The sequence below is a fragment of the Sphaeramia orbicularis genome, chromosome 15 (genome assembly GCF_902148855.1).
Source record: "Sphaeramia orbicularis chromosome 15, fSphaOr1.1, whole genome shotgun sequence".
Taxonomy (NCBI): domain Eukaryota; kingdom Metazoa; phylum Chordata; class Actinopteri; order Kurtiformes; family Apogonidae; genus Sphaeramia; species Sphaeramia orbicularis.
The window spans coordinates 17,491,237-17,514,430 of NC_043971.1; the positions used below are offsets into that span (position 1 = coordinate 17,491,237).

The 23,194-nt window shown below is 34.6% G+C and overlaps 1 protein-coding gene across 1 annotated transcript in view; it reads right to left on the bottom strand.

Moving 5' to 3' along the window:
* Positions 1–4,443: 4,443 nt before the first annotated feature.
* slc1a4 (solute carrier family 1 member 4) overlaps positions 4,444–23,194 on the bottom strand; it is a 29,665-nt gene continuing 10,914 nt past the window's right edge. The window contains exons 2-8 of the mRNA XM_030156821.1: positions 22,407–22,449; positions 15,662–15,727; positions 10,023–10,189; positions 9,684–9,917; positions 7,975–8,169; positions 6,881–7,015; positions 4,444–5,739 (exon numbers count right to left, since the gene is read on the bottom strand). Of these exons, the coding sequence (XP_030012681.1) occupies positions 5,505–5,739; positions 6,881–7,015; positions 7,975–8,169; positions 9,684–9,917; positions 10,023–10,189; positions 15,662–15,727; positions 22,407–22,449 (1,075 nt within the window). The 3' untranslated portion in view covers positions 4,444–5,504. The remainder of the gene's footprint in view (positions 5,740–6,880; positions 7,016–7,974; positions 8,170–9,683; positions 9,918–10,022; positions 10,190–15,661; positions 15,728–22,406; positions 22,450–23,194) is intronic.

Consider the following 23,194-nt stretch of genomic DNA (forward strand, 5'->3'; position numbering starts at 1 on the left):
GGACGCTTTTTTAGTGATATCTTTTTTTCTGAATGGCAGATGGGTTTAATGTTTTGAGTATGTGATAACCTTCAACAGGACAAATTCAACAAATAAAATGATGCTTAGTTTGCTTTGACTTAACAGTGTGAAGCTGTTGAGCAAAAATGCAAGAAATAAAGTGAAACAACTCCATCTACTGGATTTAAATGCATATTACATAGTCAGGTCAAAGCTCAGGATGCACATCAGCACTTTCAAACACAGATTTTATGGGTAAATGAAGCATGAAATGGCCTCATACACCGTCTTCATCATTGTTTCATTAATAGACTAGCTTTGGTTCAGTCTTTGCCACAATTCATTCTCTTCTCTGTGATTATTACAGAGGTTGAAATGGGTAGTTTTCAATGAAGTAACATTAAAATAAAGATTAACATTTAGATGTTACAGACAGTTTGTATTAGTATTGAGGGGTGAAAAGAATGGATAGGACATTACACAGTAGCAATGTGGTGGATAAATTAGAAATTTGAGGAGCAAAGTGGGAACTGCTTTAATTTGTTGTGTAATTGAGTGCAAAATGTAATAGGCTATAAATGTTTCATGTCAGTTGTCAATTATTTTGTTTTCATTACACAGTATTGTTTCTTAGAATTTGTTGGCAATGCACCTACACATAAACAATGTACCTATAAAAAAATTTAACTAAAAAAAAAAAAAGATAAATTTGAGTTATTTGGGATTAGAAAAAAAGTGTCAGGGCTTAAATTTAAGATCCAATTCCTTGTTGGACATAAACTTTTGTGGATATGGATTCTAATTTATTTATTTATATCTTTAGAATTTGTTAAACATGATCTTGTTTTTATACTGCAATTTACTACTTTAATGTAATCAACCAAATACCCCATGTATGTGTCTAATCACTGCAGTTAGTTCTATCATTGACATGAACATTTAACATTAATACTGTGTAATTTGGGGAACATGCTTTCATCAATATAAAATAAATTAAAGAAGACAAAGGAGGAGGAGGAAGAGTAGAAGAAGGAGAAGATGAAGAAGGAGGAAGAGGAGATGAAGAGACTCTTCCTCTATGTCAGGGGTGTCAAACTCATTTTCTTTCAGAGGCCACATTCAGCCTGATTTGATCTCCAGTGGCCCAGACCTATAAAATAATAACAGAATAACCTATAAATAATGACAACTCCAAATTTTTGGCTTTGTTTTAATGCAAAAAAACCCCAATTAAATCATGAAAATACTTACTTTTATAAACTATCCGAATAACCTGAAAAAAAAAGAAATTTCTTAAGAAAAATAAGTTTTAATAATATTCTGTCTCAATTTATCATTTCTAAATGTGCATTATGGATTAGATCTACAAAGACACTAAACACTTAGTAACAGGCAGGAAACTGTTAAAATTATGCTTCATTTTCTTTAAACGTTTCACATTGTTCATATTTGTTCAGGTTATTCACATTTTATTGTTACAGGATAGTTTGTAAATGTAAATATTTTCATAATTTAATGTTATTTTTGTGCACTAAAATGAAGACAAAAATTTAAAGTTGTGATTATTTATAGGCATAATGTAATATTTCACATCAAACTGAGAAGAAAATCTGGAGTCATTATTTTTTGTAGCTTATTCTGCTGTTATTATTCGACTGTAGATCATATTGGTCTGTATGTGGAACCTGAACTAAAACGAGTTCCACAGCCCTGACTGTGGAATTTTGCACTTTGCAAATTCATCCCACGGGTCGGACTGAAACCTTTGGCGGGCCGCATTTGGCCCCTGGACCGCATGTTTGACACCCGTGCTCCATGTCATGTCAGACACTGTTCTTTCATTCATTCTTAGTTAAATGGTTAAAAAAAACCACAGTATTCTCATTTGTGTTGCATGAAAAAGAATTTACCATTTTATCTTTAATATTGACAGACAGCAGGACCAACAGCAGACAGACAGCTGTACAGTGTTAGACTTTGAAATGGCACAGGCAAGCTAGCAGCTACTCCTAACAAAAAAAAATATACCAGGAAAATAAAGTTTATTTTACTAGGAGACATTCAGAAACACAGGAGAATTCATTTAAAAAGAGTTATTAGAATACAAAGTGGTGATAGTCAAATAGTAATTGTATTAACGAATTTAAAACCGACAGGGAAGTTTTAAAAAGAGAAAGTACAAATGATACAAAAAGGTTAAAACAATTATAATAAATTAATATCAAATATATATGTACCACATGACTATAATCATATGTGATTGTGCCAGATATATTCAACCAAATCTAGGCATAAAACACAAAATTTTGTGTTAAAAGAGCAGTTGTTAGCTTATAAAAGTCATTTACTAGTGATGATGTTAAATCAGAACATTTACTACTTCACTTCCTTTTTATGGTAGACAATGTCAGCATACACACCATGATCTAACGCTGCTGAAACTAAAGCACCACCGTCACATCATAAATGAGTATCACAGCCATCACATGACAGCAACATCTTTTCATTTCCTTCCACAAACATGAGGCTCCTTCACTTTTTGTGTTCATCACTTATAAATATACGACAGGACTGAGCGTCAGAGAGGTCAGATCGTACCTTGTTCCACATTAGTGTTAAATAATACTTCAAATAAATAGAAACACCACCACTGTTATAATTCAACAGAGCCAAAAGGGAACATCCCAAACACTCTGAACTTTGGCACAACTTCCTTCATGTTAAACCTAATCGTTAAAGACTTGCTTTACAGTATTTTTTCTTATAATATGACGAACCAGTAAAAATATCAGGCAGTATTTTTGGGTCTACACTTAAAAAAAATCCCAACAAGCCAAGGATAACACTAACAATCACTAACATTGCTTTAAAATTATTTAGAAGCCAGATCTCTTAATTTATCACACTGACACTACAGCATATTCTATAATTTTAGCCAGAGTTAAAGTGTTTCACAGCTTGGTGATAAATTATATTCCATTCATAGACTGCAACGTTGTTTGAGATGCACTGAACGATCACCATGGGCCAAAAAAACAAAACAAAATAAAAAAAAACAAAAAACAACACATATTAACAGACATCACGTTACCTCCAGTACCTCTAGCACTATATCCCACACAGGAAAATTATGTAAATTAAAAGATGAATTCCCAAAATGATACTGTTTGTGAATTCACTGTGTGTTTTGGTCCAGTCTGTGTGTAAACATTTTACGGATCTTTGATATGTGAGTAATGTGTTATGGTTTTTCTATTTTTTTTCCTTCAACAAAAACATAAAACTACTGACCTTACTGACTTTTGTGGAAGTATGGAGTGTTTTCATTTTGCTAAAAAAAAAAAAAAAAAAAAAAAGAAAAGTACACTAATCTGTTATAAACTATGTATAAGTAAACATATATGATCTACAGATGTCTTTTACTGAAGTTCCTTTGCAGCCATGTTGGAATTATCGTGTGAACCGATAGGTTACATATATGCAACTGCTGTTTTGCTTATTTCTATGCTATTGTTTTCATTTTAGCGTTCAACCACATAAATCTGTTTCGTTTAACTAGTCCCAAACTAACTACCCCACAGTAAAAGGTCAGCGACTTGTAACACCTGATGAACATTCCAAACAGAAGCTAAATTGCTGCTTGTTAGCATCACTTTGCATAAGTACCTGGATAACTAGCTAGCAAACGACAGCCAAAATAAACTGTATTTGAACTCAACCGGTGGTGACTTACTACACATAACCAATTCACAAAATACCTGCTAGCTACTTTAAAGCTGGAGAAAAATGGCCTGTTGATGTTTTCACGACAAAAAAAGAACTTTTAAACATGCCTACTTCAAAAAAGGCTAATGCATACATGCGATTTAAGAGTTAGCTAGCAGCCGGCACTGATAACTTGCTTTAAAGGAGTGATATTTTGCATTTTTTAAATGGAATTATGCATTTTAAAACATTTCCCTGTGGTCTACATAAACTGTAAATGCTATGTTTGGGTCTGAATTCTTCATTAATTCAACTCCACAGGTCCATCTCCAACAATATTTCTGACTAATGACATGAGAAAGGTTGTTTTGAGCGCTGGCCCTTTAAATGCAAATGAACCACTTCATGCCCGACCGCCTCCAGGTTGTTGACTGTGTTTTCTGTCTCGTTCAGCCACTTGTGTTCATTAATACAACCAACAACTGAACATTTTAGCTAATCGGCTCGAAGTTAGCACATATTTTCAGTTTTTACTACAACCACTGCTGCTGATAAACAATTATGTCGTACTTGGAGAAATGTTCGTCGGAAGTCTTGACCTTATATGTGCAAATGTCGTGATGTAACTACTTATAAAACATAACAAATTAAACAGGCATTGAAACAGGTTGTAGAAATCCTGTCTATTTTTGCCAAAATGAATATAAAGATAGCTCTGCAGCACCTGGAGGGTTCAAATTCAAACTTTTTGAACTATTAGGGTCCAAATAAACAAATAAATGTACTAAAGACTAAGAAAAGTGGGTTTAGCAAAATATGACCCCTTTAAAGACATTTGTGAAACAAATTTTAAGGATTATACCTGAAAAAACTGTTAACATTAGCACCTGATCCTGTTTTTATTCAGTTATTTGGTCTTTTCCACCCAACTATAGATCATTATGTACATAACCCAAAGCTGTGTTTACATAAGGATGAACAGGGATTAGTGACGAGATGTAATGCCTTTCAGTCAACCCTATGTAAGCATGTAGGTTAAAAACAGGATTTTGGATGGTTCAACGTTCAATGCTTTACCATTTTGGGCCAGTGGGTAAATGTGTAAGTAGGTTATGAGAGGCTTATCCAAAAAAAAATTTAGGCCAGGTGCCTAACTTGTCATCTGAAGGGTTAATGTTTGACGTTATCTGCTGACGGTCAGCAAAGTGTCCCCACAACTTGTAAACAGCTCCTCCGGATGAGTACAAATACATCTGAAACCAAAGAGCTGAAAAATACTGAAATCAAAATGTTCGAGTTTAAGAGAACTTAAACTCAATGAAACCATTGTCAGCCCAGAGTTAAGAGTTAAGGTTTGGTTAGGGTTTAGTGTTTGTAGTTAATGTTGGATGCTGTCTGCAGATAACCACAAAGCAACAAAGAAATGTACTTTTTTATATGATAATGTAGAAAATATTGGCCATGAGCATCTCATATATGAGATAAACAGAAACACAACAATTATGGGAATGTTTAAGGGGTAATTACATACATCGTGTGTCACTGCTTGTTACAAAATGTTGTAATATAGAGTTTCAAAATATAAAAAATAGAATGGAAACCCAGCAATTTAGATGTAAGCCCATGTGACTTTTGGACAACAGCAGCACTAGGTCCACTGTAGACGGCCAACGCTCTAAAGAAACTCTAGATATGGCACTTGACACACAGCGAGTGGACACCGAGTCCCATCAGCAGCAGCAACATCAGACGTGTACAGAGATCCAAGGTCAGAGGCAAGATTCATAGTCTTGCTGAGTTCACAGGACAGACTCGATGGCTTCCGGCGTGGCCTCTTGAGCTTTGGTTTGATGTGTGACGAGCGGCGAGGTCTCCTGTTCCGCCTGCGTGTTGGCGACCGCCTCCACCCGGACCTCGGCCAGCTCGTCCTCCTGCTGCTCCCGCTGCTTCTTCATCTCTTGTTGGTTGATGTGGTGGAGGATTCCAGCGCCCAGAGCGTCACCCTCCACGTTGACTACTGTGGTGGTACGATCACTGTACATGCGTAAAATAAAAATGAAAAACACAGACGCAAATAAACAGATGACATGTGGAATGACGAAATGGAGCAGCTGTGGATGCACTGCACAAAAATAAGACTGAAGGTTTAACCATGGTTTCTTTTTTCTTAATTTATTTTCGATTACTATTATTATTATTATTATTACTTTTATTTATTGGATGTTCTTTGTATTTATGTGGATATGACCTGGAAGATGGAAGGGGGTGGGATCGGGGGATAACAGCTTGTGTAATTAATTAAATATGCTTATAAAATGATAAATATAGTTGTAAAAAAAACTGATTGCGCTGCAGATGTTACTTTTTTCTACATGAAAACTCTCATTCCTGACTTCTTCAATGTCTTTTCTCTGCCTCTGACCGGAAACATTGTGCAACGTCAGTTACTGTGACCTTAGATATAGAGGCAGATAATAATTTAATGTACAGTAAACACACACAAATATTCCAAACTGAACCTTTAATCTGGGTCATCAATCATCTCTGTATAGTTTAAAATCTAATTAGTTTTGGTATAAATCAGTAAAATCAGATTCAGTTTTCTGTGTGACAGAGCTCTGCCTCATTTTAAATCTTAGGCCGACTCATTATAGACCTAGTTTTACTAAATTCTGATTAGACTTAACAGAGGTTTGGATAAAGCAAACGTTTCATGTTTTCACACTGTCCTCACATATGAAGCTGGTTGTTCTTGTCCTCTCCACTGTAATCCTTTAAAAGGCATTTTCTTTTATAGTTTTTAAATTTGAAGTGAACATAACATGACTTTCTCTTTAGGAAAGTGTAAAATACAGGCAAAAGCAAAGCATATTCCTTATCAGACTTCAGCAGCAAAAACAGAATCACAACAAAAAAAGATAATGTCTTATCTATAAATACAGATGCTTTTTTTCTCAGAACATTAGAAGTTGTTGCCACTTGTGAGAGAAAACAAGGTCTTTACAAACCAGGATCACTTATTCCTCTGTTGGATGTAAAAATGTGTTGCAGCTTCTTGACTAACCTGTTACAGAGTGTGTTTGATTTGGCAGGTTGATCATTTCTGTGACGCTGATGACATGTCTGGATACATGCACTTACGTGTGCTCAAATACATGTCAGTGAGTTTACTCACACAATCCAGTCGACAGCCAGCATAAGGGACAGGTCGTTGGTCGGCAGGCCGATGGCCTCCAGGATGATGGCGATGGTGATGATGCCACCAGCGGGGATGCCTGCTGCACCAACACTGGAAGCTGTGGCCGTCACCCTACAAGAGAAATGTCTGGATTAGTGATATGAATAACAAAAATACTGTCACATAAACACAGAGTGACATTCAAAGACATTACCATATCCCTAGAGGAAGGGCATAAAAACAGACTTTGTTTGTTGTATGAAAATGAAAGTGAGTTTATTCTTTTTGTTTGACTGTTCTTTAAAACAGAAGTCAAAACTCAAAGTCAGCCTTATTGTCAGTTTTTGCCATATGTGCATCGCATTCAGAAAACTGAAATTACAAGACTCTAAGGCCCCACGGTGCGAAGTGAACATATAGAGGAAATAAATGAAGTTCATTTTTATAAAATTATCTAGTTGAAGTGAGTTGGGGTTCATACACTTTTCAGCTTAGGACCCAAAATGGGGCCAAAACAGCATTGTCATAAAGTGAAGATTTTTTTACTGACTCTTCCAGTGATAAAATAATGTTTAATAAATGCACTTTGCTGCTTCATCCACATTAAGGAAAAGCCAGAAACTTAGAAAGAAAGCCACATGCACCTAACAAGGTAATGTTTCAAATGCTTTTAACATTTAACATTAGCTCACAAGCCACGTATTACAAACTAACAGACACAACATATCAAAAGCTAACATAAAGAATATAAAGAACATGATGGACTAAGGCAGATCTACTGGGCTCTATTATGAGTTCTGCTTTAGGAAGGAACTCTGTTTAATTTAACATTCCTTTGAATATTTATATAGTAAAACTTTTTTTTTTTTTTTTTTTTGGAAAGAAAATAGCATTTAGTTTGGGGATGAGCTGTAACAGAATGTTAACAGGGGTGTTAACCAGTGCAGTTAAGTCTCTGTTATCTTGTAAACCCATGTGGCTCTGATAACCTTGTGTATCAGGACAAAAACATTCAATCATTTACTGTTACAAAATAGAGCAAAAAGTTTGTTTCCTGTACTTTTTTGGCATAAATGATCTCCTGAACTCACAGGATGGTGAAGATCTGCCCGGCGTTCAGCTCGTGGTTGTTGAGCTGAGCGATGAACACGGCAGCGATGCACTGGAATATGGCAGCTCCGTCCATGTTGACTGTGGCGCCGATGGGGAGGATGAAGCGGCTGATGCGTTTGTCCACGCCGTTGTTCTCCTCAACACATTTTATCATAGAGGGAAGAGTCGCTGAACTAAAGAGAAAACAGCAATCAGACAGCACTGCTTAATATTCACAGGAAATACATTATATGCTTTAATATTATATTTATGTAGCCTTTAAAACCCAGTATTACTTTTGTGTCAGTTCCCAAATAAATTTTTCTTTCTATTTAAACATCCTTAAGGGATTTATCACCATTTATTGTATTAATATCCTCTGTATTTTGTTTTTTGGGGATATTTTCCTGTATTTAATTTACTGATCATGTAGATGTTCATTAAAGCTCAGATTAATGTTGAGGGTTATTATATCAAAAACAGAGAAAACTGAAGAAAAAGTCAATTTTTCAGTCAGATCTCTCAATAACTGAACATAAATCCAGTGTCTCCATCCACTGTCATTGATCAAACTCCATGGGTTTTACTGGTGAATCAGTGTTGTAGAAGATGATGGTGTTTCCATGGTAACTATGGAGCCTCTGAATGTCCAAATGGGTCATATCTGAAGACCATGAAAAGATGACAAACTGTATTTTACACCAATTATTACATGGATTGATAGGATTAGTGGATCAGAAGATATTAAACAGTTTAGATCAGTAGATGCTTTTGGATACCAGTGGCTGTTTGGGTCTTTATGGGATAAGTTGTATTTCAAGGTGCCAATTCACACAGTCATGTAGCTCTTCAAAGTTGCACTAAATGGTCTTAGTTCTTCTTAAAATCTAAAGGGGTTTTCCACATCAGAGTTAAAAAAAAAACAAACAAAAAAAAAACGCACTGGCAATCTGCCTACTGGATGGAATTATCTTCTATGCAAAATATTGATCCTTTATATGAGTGTGATAAAAGATAAAGGTCTGCACTCTGCAAGGCACGATATATTCTGTAAATTTCATGGAAAGAAAATGTTGTTTTCTGTACAAAATAAATAAATAAATAAATAAATAAATAAATCTTTTGCCAGATAGTGGAACTAGAGGTGAAATCAGGAGGAAATTTAACAGTAAGAAATTCAACTGTAAATTCTTCAGAAAATTCACAAATCAATAGAAAATTAACTGCATATCTGCTAATTATGAGTAAAAAAAAAAAAAAAAAAAAAAAAAAAAATTGGCCAGTATAGTAATAACATCTGATACATTACCTACACAATAGCTATTAAATCTGCATTTCCGCTATTAAATGCAAATATGTATTGAATTGATTCACATAAATATTTGAATAGAAAGGCATTTTTTTTCCACCAGCTCCTTGTCATGTGACCCAGTGATTCCAAAGTCAACACCAAATATTATTACTACAACTTATTTTATTGAACAGTGCTTCTTTTTGTGACATTATCAATATCTGGGATTAACTTTTCTTATTATGTGAGATTATTTTATGCCTAATTTTATGTGTGTGTCCATTTCCACACCAGTCTACAACAATGATGTGCTAAAACTCATATCTCTACCAACTTCAAAAAAAAAAAAAAAATTGCTTGTTTTGCTTGTTCCTTTCTCAGTTCAGCCATAATTCATCAAGTCCCACAGAAACATACCTGGAGCAGGTGGCGAAGGCGGTGGTAAAAGGTGTGATGAGGCCAGACAGGAAACTGAAGGGGTTTTTTCGTGTGAAGCCAAAGTAGATCAGCGGCAGAATGATGCCTCCATGAATAATGTGACCCAGTATGGAAGCAAAGATGTATTTTCCCAAACTAGTGACCAGAAGAACTACGTCCTCCATCTCTACAATCTTACTGCCCACAAGGAACATGATGCCGAAAGGGATGTACCTGAGAAATACAAGTCGTAGAAGTCAAACTGTAGGAATGTAGGGTGTAAATAGCAAATAAAATAGTAGTGTGACCCTTCAAGAACTTAAATGCAGCACAACATACCACATGATCCAGGACACGAGCACCATGGTGGCCTCGTTGAAAGCGTTGAAGAAGCGGATAAGCTCCTCCCCCTCATCTCCCAGCTTCCTCAGAGCCACACCAAACACCATAGCAAACAAGACCAATCCCAGGATGTTCATGCCATCTGTTTCTGTCCCAACAGGAACCTGAAACACACAGCAGAGTCAAGAGATCAAATCACTAAAGTAAACTGAAACAAAATTGATGTTTTTATAGACATTTGAAATTTCACCCATTATAAGTAAAAGCGGGGAAAAAAAAGATTTTAAAAAATTCATAAAAAATGTGAATTTTGACCTACTTATCCCAAAATGTAACCACGTCTATTCTGGGTCACTGGCAATCTATAAATGAATTGAACTAATACTTTTGCTGCTACAGACATTTGAAATTTCGTGCATTATAAGTAATTTGGAGAAAAAAAAAAGATTTTAAAATTTCATTAAAAATTTAAAGTTTGACCTATTGTTCCCAAAATGTAATCAGATCTATTCTGGGTGACTGTCAATCTATAAACCCAATTTGGTATGAATTGAAGCAATACTTTTGCTGCTACAGACATTTGAAATTTCACCCATTATGAGTAAATGGAGAAAAAAAAGATTTTAAAATTTCATTAAAAATTTGAAGTTTGACCTACTGTTCCCAAAATGTAATCTGATCTATTCTGGGTGACTGTCAATCTATAAACCCAATTTGGTATGAATTGAAGCAATAGTTTTGCTGCTACAGTGTTAACTAACAAAGAAACAAACTGAACCAAAAACAATTCCCCTTGCGTCCCCTTCAGGGAGCGCGGGGAAAAATTACCATGCAAACTGAAAAATTGTATTTGTTACCGGTTCCTGCTCTATAACTTTATCTGGACATTACTATACAAAAAGATAAAAAATCTAATTTGCACATATAATATATGTTACAGTCTTTTTTATCATAAGAAATTCCCAATGTTTTAGTTAAAAACAAAAATGTTCATTATAGTTTTTGTTTCTGGTTCTCTTACCGTAACTCTGAAACACGAGGAAGGAAGTAACATCATTTGGATTATCTGAAAACTTTGCCAGACCTTAAAGTAATTTCTCCTTTTCTGTTCTGTGTATTTGATGAAACTTACTGTACCTGAGAATGTCGTATGTATTATCCCCGTGTAACCTTACATGATGAGAACATTGAAATATTTTAGCATTGGTTAAGTCTAATGAATGAAGAACAGTGTACAGGACATCAGTAGTAACCATTCCAAACCACATAACTGCTGATATGTGCCACAGTGGTTTAGAGAAAACCTCTTGGTTGATTGTGTGTGGCTGCTTCAGCGCCACTGTGAGTGGAGGGACTCGGTGAACTGGATGATGGGTAATGAAAAAGGACAGGGACAAATCCTGAGCTCAACTTCTCCCATTGTTCTTATCACTCTCACAGCTCCACCGGCTTCATCCCTGGGCACTGGAGGGACGAGCCACCATGACCCATGACAGACAAATACCCTGGACCTGATCCAAGACCAGAAACCTGCGAATGCTCTCTCATAGTGGGTCAGTGGGAGCAAAGCCACTGCCACTAGGGACAAGGAGCAGGATTTAGAAGATTATGAGAGTATGTGTGTGTGTGTAAAATGTAGAAATAATTAAATGCCTCTAATAATTTGACCAAATGGTTCTTGGATGGCCTGGTTGAGCATGGTCCTGCAGAGAACATTTATAATCGCTTTAGCTCTGAAATGGCTGCAGCTCTTATGGACTATTTTGTTGGTTTTGTAAGAGTAAGTGTCATTTATAATTTTTTTTTTTAATGCATTTTAGTTCATTTTTGTTAGTAATTTTGTCTTAGTTTGAGTTTTCCAACTATTATGATGAGTGCATAAATAATATAATATAATATAATATAATATAATATAATATAATATAATATAATATAATATAATATAATATAATATAATATAACATGCTAGAATAGAATAGAATAGAATAGAATAGAATAGAATAGAATAGAATAGAATATTGTACATTTTAAAAAATTACATAACTATATTAATGCAATTTTCCTGAGTGCCTTTATTGGAAGCTCATTCCTCCTAAATTACTGTTGCTAAACTATCTAAAGTGCTAATGGTAATGCTAGGTGCTGCATGTATTAGAATAGAATAGAATAGAGTAGAATAGAATAGAATAGAATAGAATAGAATAGAATAGAATAGAATAGAATAGAATAGAATAGAATAGAATATCTTTATTTGTCATTGTAACATGTATAACAAAATTAAGTGCCATCCAATCTGTATATATAAAACCTGCTGTAAAAATAGAAATAAAAGCAACTAATCAAAAGGTTTGGGTAAAAAAAATAGGCAAAAATGGAAAAATACAAGCAGAAACACATCACTCACACACAACCAAACGTTCTATTATTGCACTGATTCCTTAAAGAACATATTGCACATCATATATGTTTTTCTGTATTGAATGTGGTGATTGCTGTTGGGAAAAATCTGTTCTTAAATCTATTTGTCCTTGTCTTCAATGTTTTATTGTTCTGTATCGTCTTAGGATGTAGAGCCTGAATTAACCTTTAACTTTTTACCTTAATTTGAATATTTTATGACTTATATTCCCCTGTATGACTATCCACTGAATTTCTTTGGACCAAACAAGACATTTGAGGATGTCACATTGACTTTTGGGAATCAAAGATCATATTTTTCATCATTTTCTGACACTTGATGGATCAATTAACAAGTCGATTGTTTGAAAAAATACTCGAGAAACTAATCGACATTGTATATAATCTTAAGGTGTAGCCCTACATGACATCAAATATGACTGAAAAAAAATTATTTATTAAAAGGTTCAATATTTTACACCTTAAACCACTAACATTCCTTGATTGATTATCACTGGAACAAACATAAAAGTGAAATTAAAGTCTGAAATTTAATTAAAGCTAACGCATTTGAGTTCTTATTGCATAAGTCATTTTAGTTTCAATGTAATTTCCCCTCCATTTTACTTTTATCTCAATTAACAAAGTTCTTTTTTCATTGCTTCAGTCCTAGCTGTCTTCCTGTATAATAACCCTGCTCTGCCTCTAAACTCCTCGGAACAAAACCATCATTACAACATCCACTGCTTCCAGCGAAGCCCCTGCAGCGTTTTGGAAATGTGCAGCCCGTTCCCTGCCAAACTGGGCTGCTGTTGTTGTTCCCCTGTTTAGACTGACACATGATCTACTGGTGGTCGGTCGCACTGACCTGTCACTCCGACAGTTGAAAACCCCTCATACTGCAGAACAAACAATCATTATGGCAAAACTCACCAGTGCTTGGATGCAACTAAGTACTTTCATTCAAGTACTAGAAATATTTTTCTGCTTTAGCAACTTTAAATCTCATTTTGTGTTCCCCCAAGATGAGTATACTCTTAAATACTTCGACTTAACTAAAGGTTTGAATGCATAACTTCACTTTAAGTAGAGTATTTTCATGGTGTAATACTTTAACTTAAGGATCTGAATACTTCTTCAATCACTGGTTCTACTTTATTGTTGTAAAAGATTTTTAAAAAAATCAAACTCATACATAGAGCTGATTTCAAACTAACTGTGTCAATACATAGAAATAAAATGTCAGTGTTGCACATTTTTCTGTTTGTGCAGGAGTTTGTCAGTGAGCCAATGTTGGACAGTCAGTCAGGGTTTAATCAATCACCAGATTAGCACTGAAGCACCAAATCTATACTCTTTTGATTTTATTTAACATCTACCTACAGGATAATCTCAGACTTGCTTTATTTCCTTAAGAACTGACAGGCTAATGCATGAGGACAGACAGAAGAAATACTAAGTACTTTTACTTTTGCAGAGTTTTGAATGCAGCTAGTTTATGTGTATGTATGTATGTATGTATGTATGTATGTACAGTATGTATGTATGTATGTATGTATGTATGTATGTATGTATGTATGTATGTATGTATGTATGTATGTATGTGCAGTATGTATGTATGTATGTATGTATGTATGTATGTATGTATGTATGTATGTATGCGTGCATGCATGCATGTATGTATGTATGTATGTATGTATGTATGTATGTATGTATGTATGTATGTATGTATGTATGTATGTATGTATGTATGTATGCATACATGTATGTATGTATGTATGTATGCATATATGTATGTACTGTATGTATGTATGTATATATGTATGTATTTTGGTCTGGTTTAATCTCATTTTAACTTACTAACATGGTTAATCAGATTTATGTTTATGAATTTTTTCTTTTTATTGTGAGAGTTGGATGCATTTGGGCAAATAACACAAAGTCTAGGGGAGTAATTGAAAGTGATGCTCATTCACCACATGTTGATAAACTCTGACTTTATTTAATATATATATTTTTTTATAATTATTTTTTATATTATGCATTTTTGAAGGGGTTATTAATTACTGCAACCAAGCATACTGTACACATTGTAAACATATGATAATATATGCATACAATGAAAGACAAATAAATTACACAGCAATAAACTGGGGAGAAGGGACTTAGTAAATTAAGACTAAAGCTTAAATTTGCTTCATCTTCCTGCTACTAACAGGACATACAACATGTTCTTTGACCCTTGTAAAAACCATACAATAATTACAGAATACGTTTTTTTAATCTTTAATAAATGACCATTTCTGTGCACAAACAGTGCACATACAGATGTGGTTCAATGGGTCTATAATCCTCTGAATAAATATTTTACCAGCTCAAAATGTTATCCATTGCGTTTTTTCATTATACCATTAACCAGGTCTTATATTAGTCTCTCATCAGGAGAGTTAATAACTGATTCAGCAACAAATTAAAAAAAAACATCACAAGAACAAACATCTTGCTTTAGTTAACCTTTAGTCCTAGATTACTCTTCATAAGGACACATCCTGTTTTCAAAGTCATAATAGACTTTTCAAGCATCTTTACTTGTCGAACATTAGGTTTGTTGGTTTAATAAAGTTGTACTAATTACACATATGCATTTCTGAGTCTCTGTATTAAGATCCAATCTGGATATATGTGAAGTATGCACAGACTCTACAACCCAAAGTAGTCGTATTTAGTGTGACCCCCCCTTTGCACTTAATATGTCTCTAACCCTGTTCAGACAATATGAGATTTATAGCATTAATTTTCTGATGTTTTATACCAGGTTTCATTTAACACACGTCAGATGTTTCATAGGGTCAGGGGTCACAGTAAATAGTCACTTTAACCTTTAGAACCCATTTAATTCAGTGTATTGAGTGTCTTTTAAGGCTGTGCACATATTTCCTGTATATTCTTGTATCTGGAGAAAAGAAAATGAGAAATATACAGTATGTATGCTCATTTCAACCCTGCAAAAACAACAAAACTAAAGGTGGACTAAGCCTTTTGCACAGTATCACATATCTTTCATCTAGTATTAAATAGAATGACTGTGACGTTACATCTGACAGGAGCTCAGCCACAACAAATCCAATTATATCAGTGTGTATTTATAATAAACACTGTTGCTCGACCGTGACTGTATGTGATTGAATATGTACATGGTTTTGTGTCTCATTGTATACACCTGTTCATTTCTGTCTTACCTTCTGATAGAGGATGGTTCCATTGGTATCGTTCCCAATAGCGACCATCTTGTAGTCAGTGGCATACTGCAACACAAGGAAAAGACACAATTATAGATCATTTGCGTCACTGCTGTTTGTTCATTTATTCTTCAAAAATGTTTAAATCTCGTAAAATGTTTGTGTTCCATCGTCTCCTTCTGCTGCTTGCTATTATTTCTCTATCCCCATTTTAAGTCAGAGCCCAATTTTGCGCAATATTTTATTCAGATTACCAATTATCATGTATGTCCGTACTCTAATTAGCAGTGTGTCAGGGTGCTTGCTCTTTATCCACATAAAAAATTCCAGACGTTTCCAGACTTTTTTCTGCAAGACCTGACTTTATGTATTTTTATACTTTTGTTCCTACTTTTTTGGTTGAGATTGTACCTGTTGTGTGTAGTACAAGAGTTCATTTTAACCCATAAGGACCCAGTGTGACTTCTGTGGCAGTTTCCAAATGAATTTTTCTCTCTATTTAACCTTTCCTACGTGATTTATCAGCGTTCATCATAATATTATCCTCTGAATTTAGCATTTTTTTTGTTGAAAATCATCTGTTTTTCTACGTTTCATTAACTTATCATGTAGATCAGGAGTGTCAAACTCATTTTAGTTCAGGGGCCATATTCAGCTAAATTTGATCTGAAGTGGGCCGAACCAGTAAAACAATAACATAATAATATATAAATAATGTCAACTCCAAACTTTCCTCTGTGTTTTAGAGCGAATGAAAATGTTTACATCTATAAACTATCCTTTTAAACAGTGTGAATAACATGAACAAACTGAATAAATAACTGCAATTTTTAACAATATTATGCTTTAGTTTATCAGTTGCAGACATAATATTGTTAAAATTGCACTTACTTCTCTTAAGACATTTCAGGTTATTCATAGTTTTTGCGAAATTATACTTTCTTTTAGTGTAAATACATGAAAATGTTTACATTTAAAAAGTAAAAAAAATGGATTTGTGAGTATTCATAGGCTATTACAATAGTATTTTACTGGTCCTGCCCACTTTAGATCATATTGGTCTGAATGTGGAACCTGAACTAGAATGATTGTTAATATCTTAGTGTAATTTTTGAATTTCACAACTTCATCCCAAGGGCCAGACTGGACCCTCTGGTGGGCCGGATTTGGCCCCCGGGCCACATGTTTGACAACCCCGATGTAGATGTTCATAAAAGCTCAGAGTCAAGTCAAAGGTTATAGTGTCAAAACAGACAAAACTGAAGAAAAAGTGACTTTTTCAGTAAAATATATCATTAACTCTCTCCATCCACTGTCATTTGTCAAACTCCATGGGTTTTACTGGTGAATCAATGTTGTAGAAGATGACGGTGTTTCCACATTCACTACGGAGCCTCTGAACGTCCAAATGGGTCATATCTGATGACCATGAAAAGATGATGAACTGTATTTTACATCAGTTATTTACATGTATTGATAGGATTAGTGGATGAAGAGTTCAGATCAGTAGATGGTTTTGGTCGATGGTGGATGTTTGGGTCTTAATAAATGTATGAATTAATGAATGCATAATTTGCAGGAAATTATGTTTTATTGACAGAAATGTTTTCAAAACATATGAAAATCACAAAAGTGCATTGATATCACACAAATATTATATGCTGTCCTCATGCATATCTTACAAGATAATGTGCCACTGAGCATACTCTAAAATTCGACGATAAGAGAAACTTTTTTCTTTTTTTTTTTTAAACATTCTTTTTATTGGAATCAAGGCAAAAAAAAAAAAAAAAAAAGTGGCGGTCATAAAAGAAAAAAAACAATACTTTTAGATTTTCCACATAACATATATACAATTCCCACCCCCCACCCTACAAAGTCCTGGGTAGTGCAACCCAATCTGAGATTAAATAAATAAATAAACAAATAAAAGCAATCATATTAGTAGGTATGGCACTCATCAGGCATAAATAATTAAACAAAAAGAAAAAGAGAGTGGAGTTGGACTACGAGCCAGATTTAAGAGCAAATAAGGTTGTGTTGGGCTGTGTAACGACACGTGTGATAAACTTTTTACAATCCTCTATTAAGACTTTCACACAAAATTCCAGACTTTTCAAGGTCTGGAAAACAACATTTTAAAATTCTATACTTTGTAAGACTTTCAAGACCTGTGCAAGCACCCCTTGAAGGAAATAAAGGTTTTTAAAGGAGGAAATGATTGTTGTAACTCGACTTTGTAACATGAGCAGTTTAGCAGCAGTTACTCAAGTTTAACTGTTACCATATAAGGGACATTAAATACAGATGAGAGTCAGATACAGTAATTATTAGCTTAAGATAACTCAGATCCCTTCATCATGTCTGAAAAGGTTTTTCTTTTTGTTTCTTTGCTGCAGTGTTTCCAGAGTCAGACTGTTTTTGCAACACTGACCACCAAGATTAAATTTGAGCTGTGTGCTTATGAACATTTTAGAGCCACTTATAGTCCAAGAAACGTGACACCAGTACATACAGAGACTAACGCATACAAGAGCAGCAAACATGTAGTGTCCAGTACTTAAACTGACAATATTTACCCTACAGGTGCACATTACTGCATTTTAGTCACTTTCACACCTGTATGTATATAGTGTATATTTACTTCCATTGTATACATTCCATCTTGTACTTTTTTCTGCTTCATTAGTGCATTCTATATATATTATTCATTGCTTTTATCTCTTCTCACTTACTTTCCTTTTTTGCTACAGTTTTTCCAAGGAATTTCCCTTCTGGATCAATAAAGTTTGTCTAAGTCTAAGGTGGGTGATCTGACAGTCTTAAGCACACTAGTTTGCAATGTTTTGGAAATCATCTGCTTTAGAGATAAAAATGTGCTAAATCTTACATATTTTAGTAAAGATTAATTAGAGTAATTGCATAAATGGCAAAAGTGCAGGTTGGCTGAGGTCCAGAATGTTGGTGTTATGACCATAAGGATCAACACAGACTGGTTTGAGTCTTTTTTCTTTTTTTTTTTCTGTCTGTCTGGTTTTTGTATTTGTGTATATTTGTTTTCTTCTTTTGGTATTCTGTTTGCCCGTTTAATATGTGAGTATTTATGTGGATGTGTTTGTGGGGATGCCACCTGGATGGGGTGGGGAGCAAGATCACAACTTTTGTAAGAAATGCTTTAATGATGTCAATGTTGTTGATATGGAAAAATGATAAATAAAGTTGTTAAAAAAAAATACATATGACAAAATGGTATTACATATAGGCATCTGTGTACATTTATATAATAGATTCATAAATCTTACAGTAGAAGGAATCTGAAAGTAGCTCAGAGGCAAATTTTCCTCTTGAGTAACACCCATATCCAAATTTTGACCCAATATGCATTATAACTATAGCCAGCTAGCACGCTTGTCTTTCTTCCCAAATTTGGTTAAATTATAATAATTATAATAATACTAACAAAATGCTAAGTCTCTCTACTTATCTTTGTGGTGGCTTTCCCCTTGTAATGAATAAAGTTAATCTGTATCCATTTTAGCTTGAAGCTTTTTGCTTGTAAAGCCAGTGTAATGTGTTTTCTGAGGTATTATCATTAAAGGTTCAGTGTGTAAGAGTTGTGTGAGCTTGTGTGCCATAAACTTGAGCTGAACTAATGTTATGAGGACTGAAAACCAGCTCAGATCTTGTTCAAGTGATGGTTGCTGTAGAAGAAATGGACCAAGTCACTGTGACGTCATCTGTTGGTTTTTCGATTATCATTTTGAGGTGAGGAGTTTGTGTTTTGACCATCTTGTGTGTTTTTGGAGCCAGCACTAACCACCTTTGAACAAAAGGTGATGGGAAAAGGTGAGGGGTCAGGGGTGAACCAAGGCTAAACGCTAGCTTACTGACACAGTTAAATGATAAACCTCGACAAATATTAACTGGACACGCTGATTGTCTTACTACTGTAACATCAGTAAAGTAACTATAGGAAAGTTGTCTGTTTTATTTAATAACCAGATCCAAACGTCAAAGCTCTCTATTTGCTATTGGTCCAAATGTAGCAAATGAAACCAGAAGTTGTTGTGGGAAAAGGTTAGTGATTAAGCATTTTTAGAGAAAGGCCTTTTTGAAGGCAGCATCCAGTAGCCATCAGTGGTATTACAATTTAATATAATTTCACATTGGCTTAGGTTTCAAGTTGCCTCTGATGGTCACCCTGGTTTTCTATGTTATGTCATTAAGAGAAGTGGAAAAAACATTGTGGTAACACAAATTAGACTGTTAGTAGTATCTTTATGCATCTTTGGTGTAATATTGTCTTTTTAATTGTGCAAATATAGAATTGCCTTTTCCATTTCCTGTTTTGTGTCTGTACTCTGGGAAGATCTGAGTAGGCAATCTGGGCCAAACCGAGGAATGTGATGAGATAAAAACTTTGGCTCTTTTAGTTCTTCAACCCCTCATTTAGTTCAGATGTGTGGTTTTATGAGGATGGGTGAGAAAGAGGTTATCACCCTGCCCCCGAAGGGGAGGCAAGGGATATTGTTTTTGGTTCAGTTTGTTTCTTTGTTTGTTTGGGAACAGTAGGTCAAAGTTCAAACGTTTTATGAAGTTTTAAAATCTTTTTTTTTCCTCATTTACATATAATAGGTGAAAATTCACATGTCTGTAGCTGCAAAACAATTGGCTGAATTCATACCAAATTGGGTTTATAGATTGACAGTGACCCAGAATAGATGCCATTACATTTTGGGAAAAGTAGGTGAAAGTTTCAATTTTTTATGAATTTTTAAAATCTTTTTTTTTTATCCCCAATTTACTTATAATGGGCGAAATTTCACATGTATGTAGCAGCAAAACTATTGATTGAATTAAAACCAAATTGGGTTCATAGATTGCCAGTGACCCAGAATAGATATGATTACATTTTGAGATAAGTAGGTCAAAGTTCAAATTTTTATGAATTTTTAAAATGTTTTTTCTTCTCCCATTTACTTATAATCAAACCTGTGTGCTCTTACCCAGATTCAAAAAACTCTTAAAATTGGATTTCATAGAACACCCAAGCACTACTTTCACCTGATCTGTTTGTTTTCCTTGATTCAATTATCATTTTTCTTAGTTAGAAAACGTATTAGTTTTATTCTGAATTTTGTTTCGTAGTTTTGTCGATTCTTATTTATTTCCACGTGCGCTGCTCACGATGTATATAGTTTTTTTGTTATACTTGTTTTTGACTTATTTCCTTCATTTAGTTAATTTTGTTTGCTTATGATTGTATATCATTACTAGACATTGCAAATACTTTCTTTATTTTAAGTTTTTAGGGAGGCCCACGATAAACCACTTTGGTTTTTGGCTTCCCTGGCATGTCTTTTATTGTTATTATTATTATGTTTTATTGTCTTGTATACATGCGAATGAACAATAAACAATAAAAAAATAATAAACAATAATGGATGAAATTTCAAATGTCCATAAAAACTTCAATTTTGTTTCAATTTACTTCAAACTTGGCACATATATAGAGGCAACTGATATGCTGACATCAGCACATGCATAGACATGAAGACATCAGTTGGTTTGATGCCAAAATACGCTACGATACGTGCGAGGGGCGGGGTTTGTTGTGTCTGGCACCACTTGTTAGAGTTATTTCTCTTAAGGTCACTGAACTTTTCTTTCTCTTAACCTCTGTGGACAGATCTTTAATCCAGTGTTAAGAAATCAATGAAAAAAAACTATAAACTACATGGAACAAAGCTTGTTTTTTGGTCTTATAAAATGGAGTGTATATATGCATGTAGAGTTGGGGGCCTCTTGGACAGTGTCTATTGAAGTTCAGACCGTCTTTTCAGGCAGAAAAAAAACCCAACCAACACTGAAGCAATGGTTTTTCTTTAAATACCCCTATAGAATGAAGGTTCCCTCGCGCTAAACAGACTTTAAATGAGGCTACCCCTGAAAGTCAAACATACTCCAGCAAAAGAAGCAAAACTAATATGACAGAGACCTTTTATAAATAAATGTCACACTTCATCTGTTTAAATATTTAGCTGCTTGTCATTTTGTGTAAATCTCACTTCTCCTCTGCTTTCGCGGTGTAATCCATACTTGGAACCATTCCACAGGGGCTCTAACGGAGTATAAACTCTGTGGAAAGGGTAGGGGGGTAAATATTGAACTCTCTGACCTGGATGTACTTTGAAACCCCTTTTACTCTCCCTCCTGTAACGTGTGTGTGTGAGTTTATAATTCACTGGCCTTGGTTCAATCAGTATGTGAATGCAAGCATGTGCGCACTCGCCTTTATGTGTGCATAGCCATTTGGTATCCCCAAATATTGAACTTTCCTGATTCTTATTTTAGCCTTAAGAGACACGATCATAATTCTGGGAAGTGTAGCGGGACGCGTTCAAGAGCAGCGAGGCGAGGTACGTTGCTAGGCTAGCAGGAATGGAATGGTTTCGCCATGGTAACGGCTGGTAAAGGACAAGGAAAAAGAGGCATTGCGGTGAGCAGGAGAGAGCAGCGGTCTCTATTCTCAACGTGTTCTCATTAGGAGGCATTATGAGGCTCAGTGGATTTACAGCCACTGTAAATGAACGTGGAGTGGCATCCGCGTGGTAGGGGAAATAAATTCTGATGAACAATCTACACAAGACACAGGCAGTAAGAAAAGTAGACAGAGAATGGTGATAAAAAGGGTAAAGTATCTGAAAAGAGGACAGAGTGTGGGTAATGAGGTGTTGGCACTCACAGAACGGAAAGCTGCAGCCACTAAATTTGCTGGGAATAAATTTCTGCAAGAAGAAGAAAAAGACAAAAAAAACCATGTTAGATTCACAAATAATCACATGCTACTGCAGCTTTTTCTTTATAAGTATATGTAATTGACCAAATAAGCCCAAAGTATGAAATGAAAAACCAAAGAAAAGCTAAAACTCTAGTGCAGGGGGGTCAAATTCACTTCAGCTCAGGGGCCACATACAGCCTAATATGATCTAAAGTGGGCTGGACCAGTAAAATAATAAAAATAATAGGATAAGAACTTATAAATAATGTCAACTCCAAAGTTTTTTTCTCTGTTTTTGAGTGAAAAAAGTCAAATTCCGTAATGAAAATGTTTATATCTACGAACCGTACTTGAACATAACATGAACAAATATAAACAACCTGAAATTTCTTAAGAAAAATAAGTGCAATTTTAACAATATTACGCCTTAGTTTATCATTTATACATGTGCATCACAACTTACAGATCACAGTGGATTTATGAATACACAAAACATTTAGTAAGAGGAAGAATATTGGTACAATTCCACATACTTCTCTTAAGAAATTTCAGGTTATTCACATTTTTTGCAAAAGGCTAGTCTGTAAATGTAAACATTTTTGTGTAATTTTACTTTTTTTTTTTACACTACAACAAAGAGAAAAATTTGTAGTTTTCATTATTTATAGGTTATTATGATAGTATTTTACTTGTCTGACCTAGTTGAGACTGAATTGACCAAAAATGATTCGAACATCCTTGACTGTAAATAT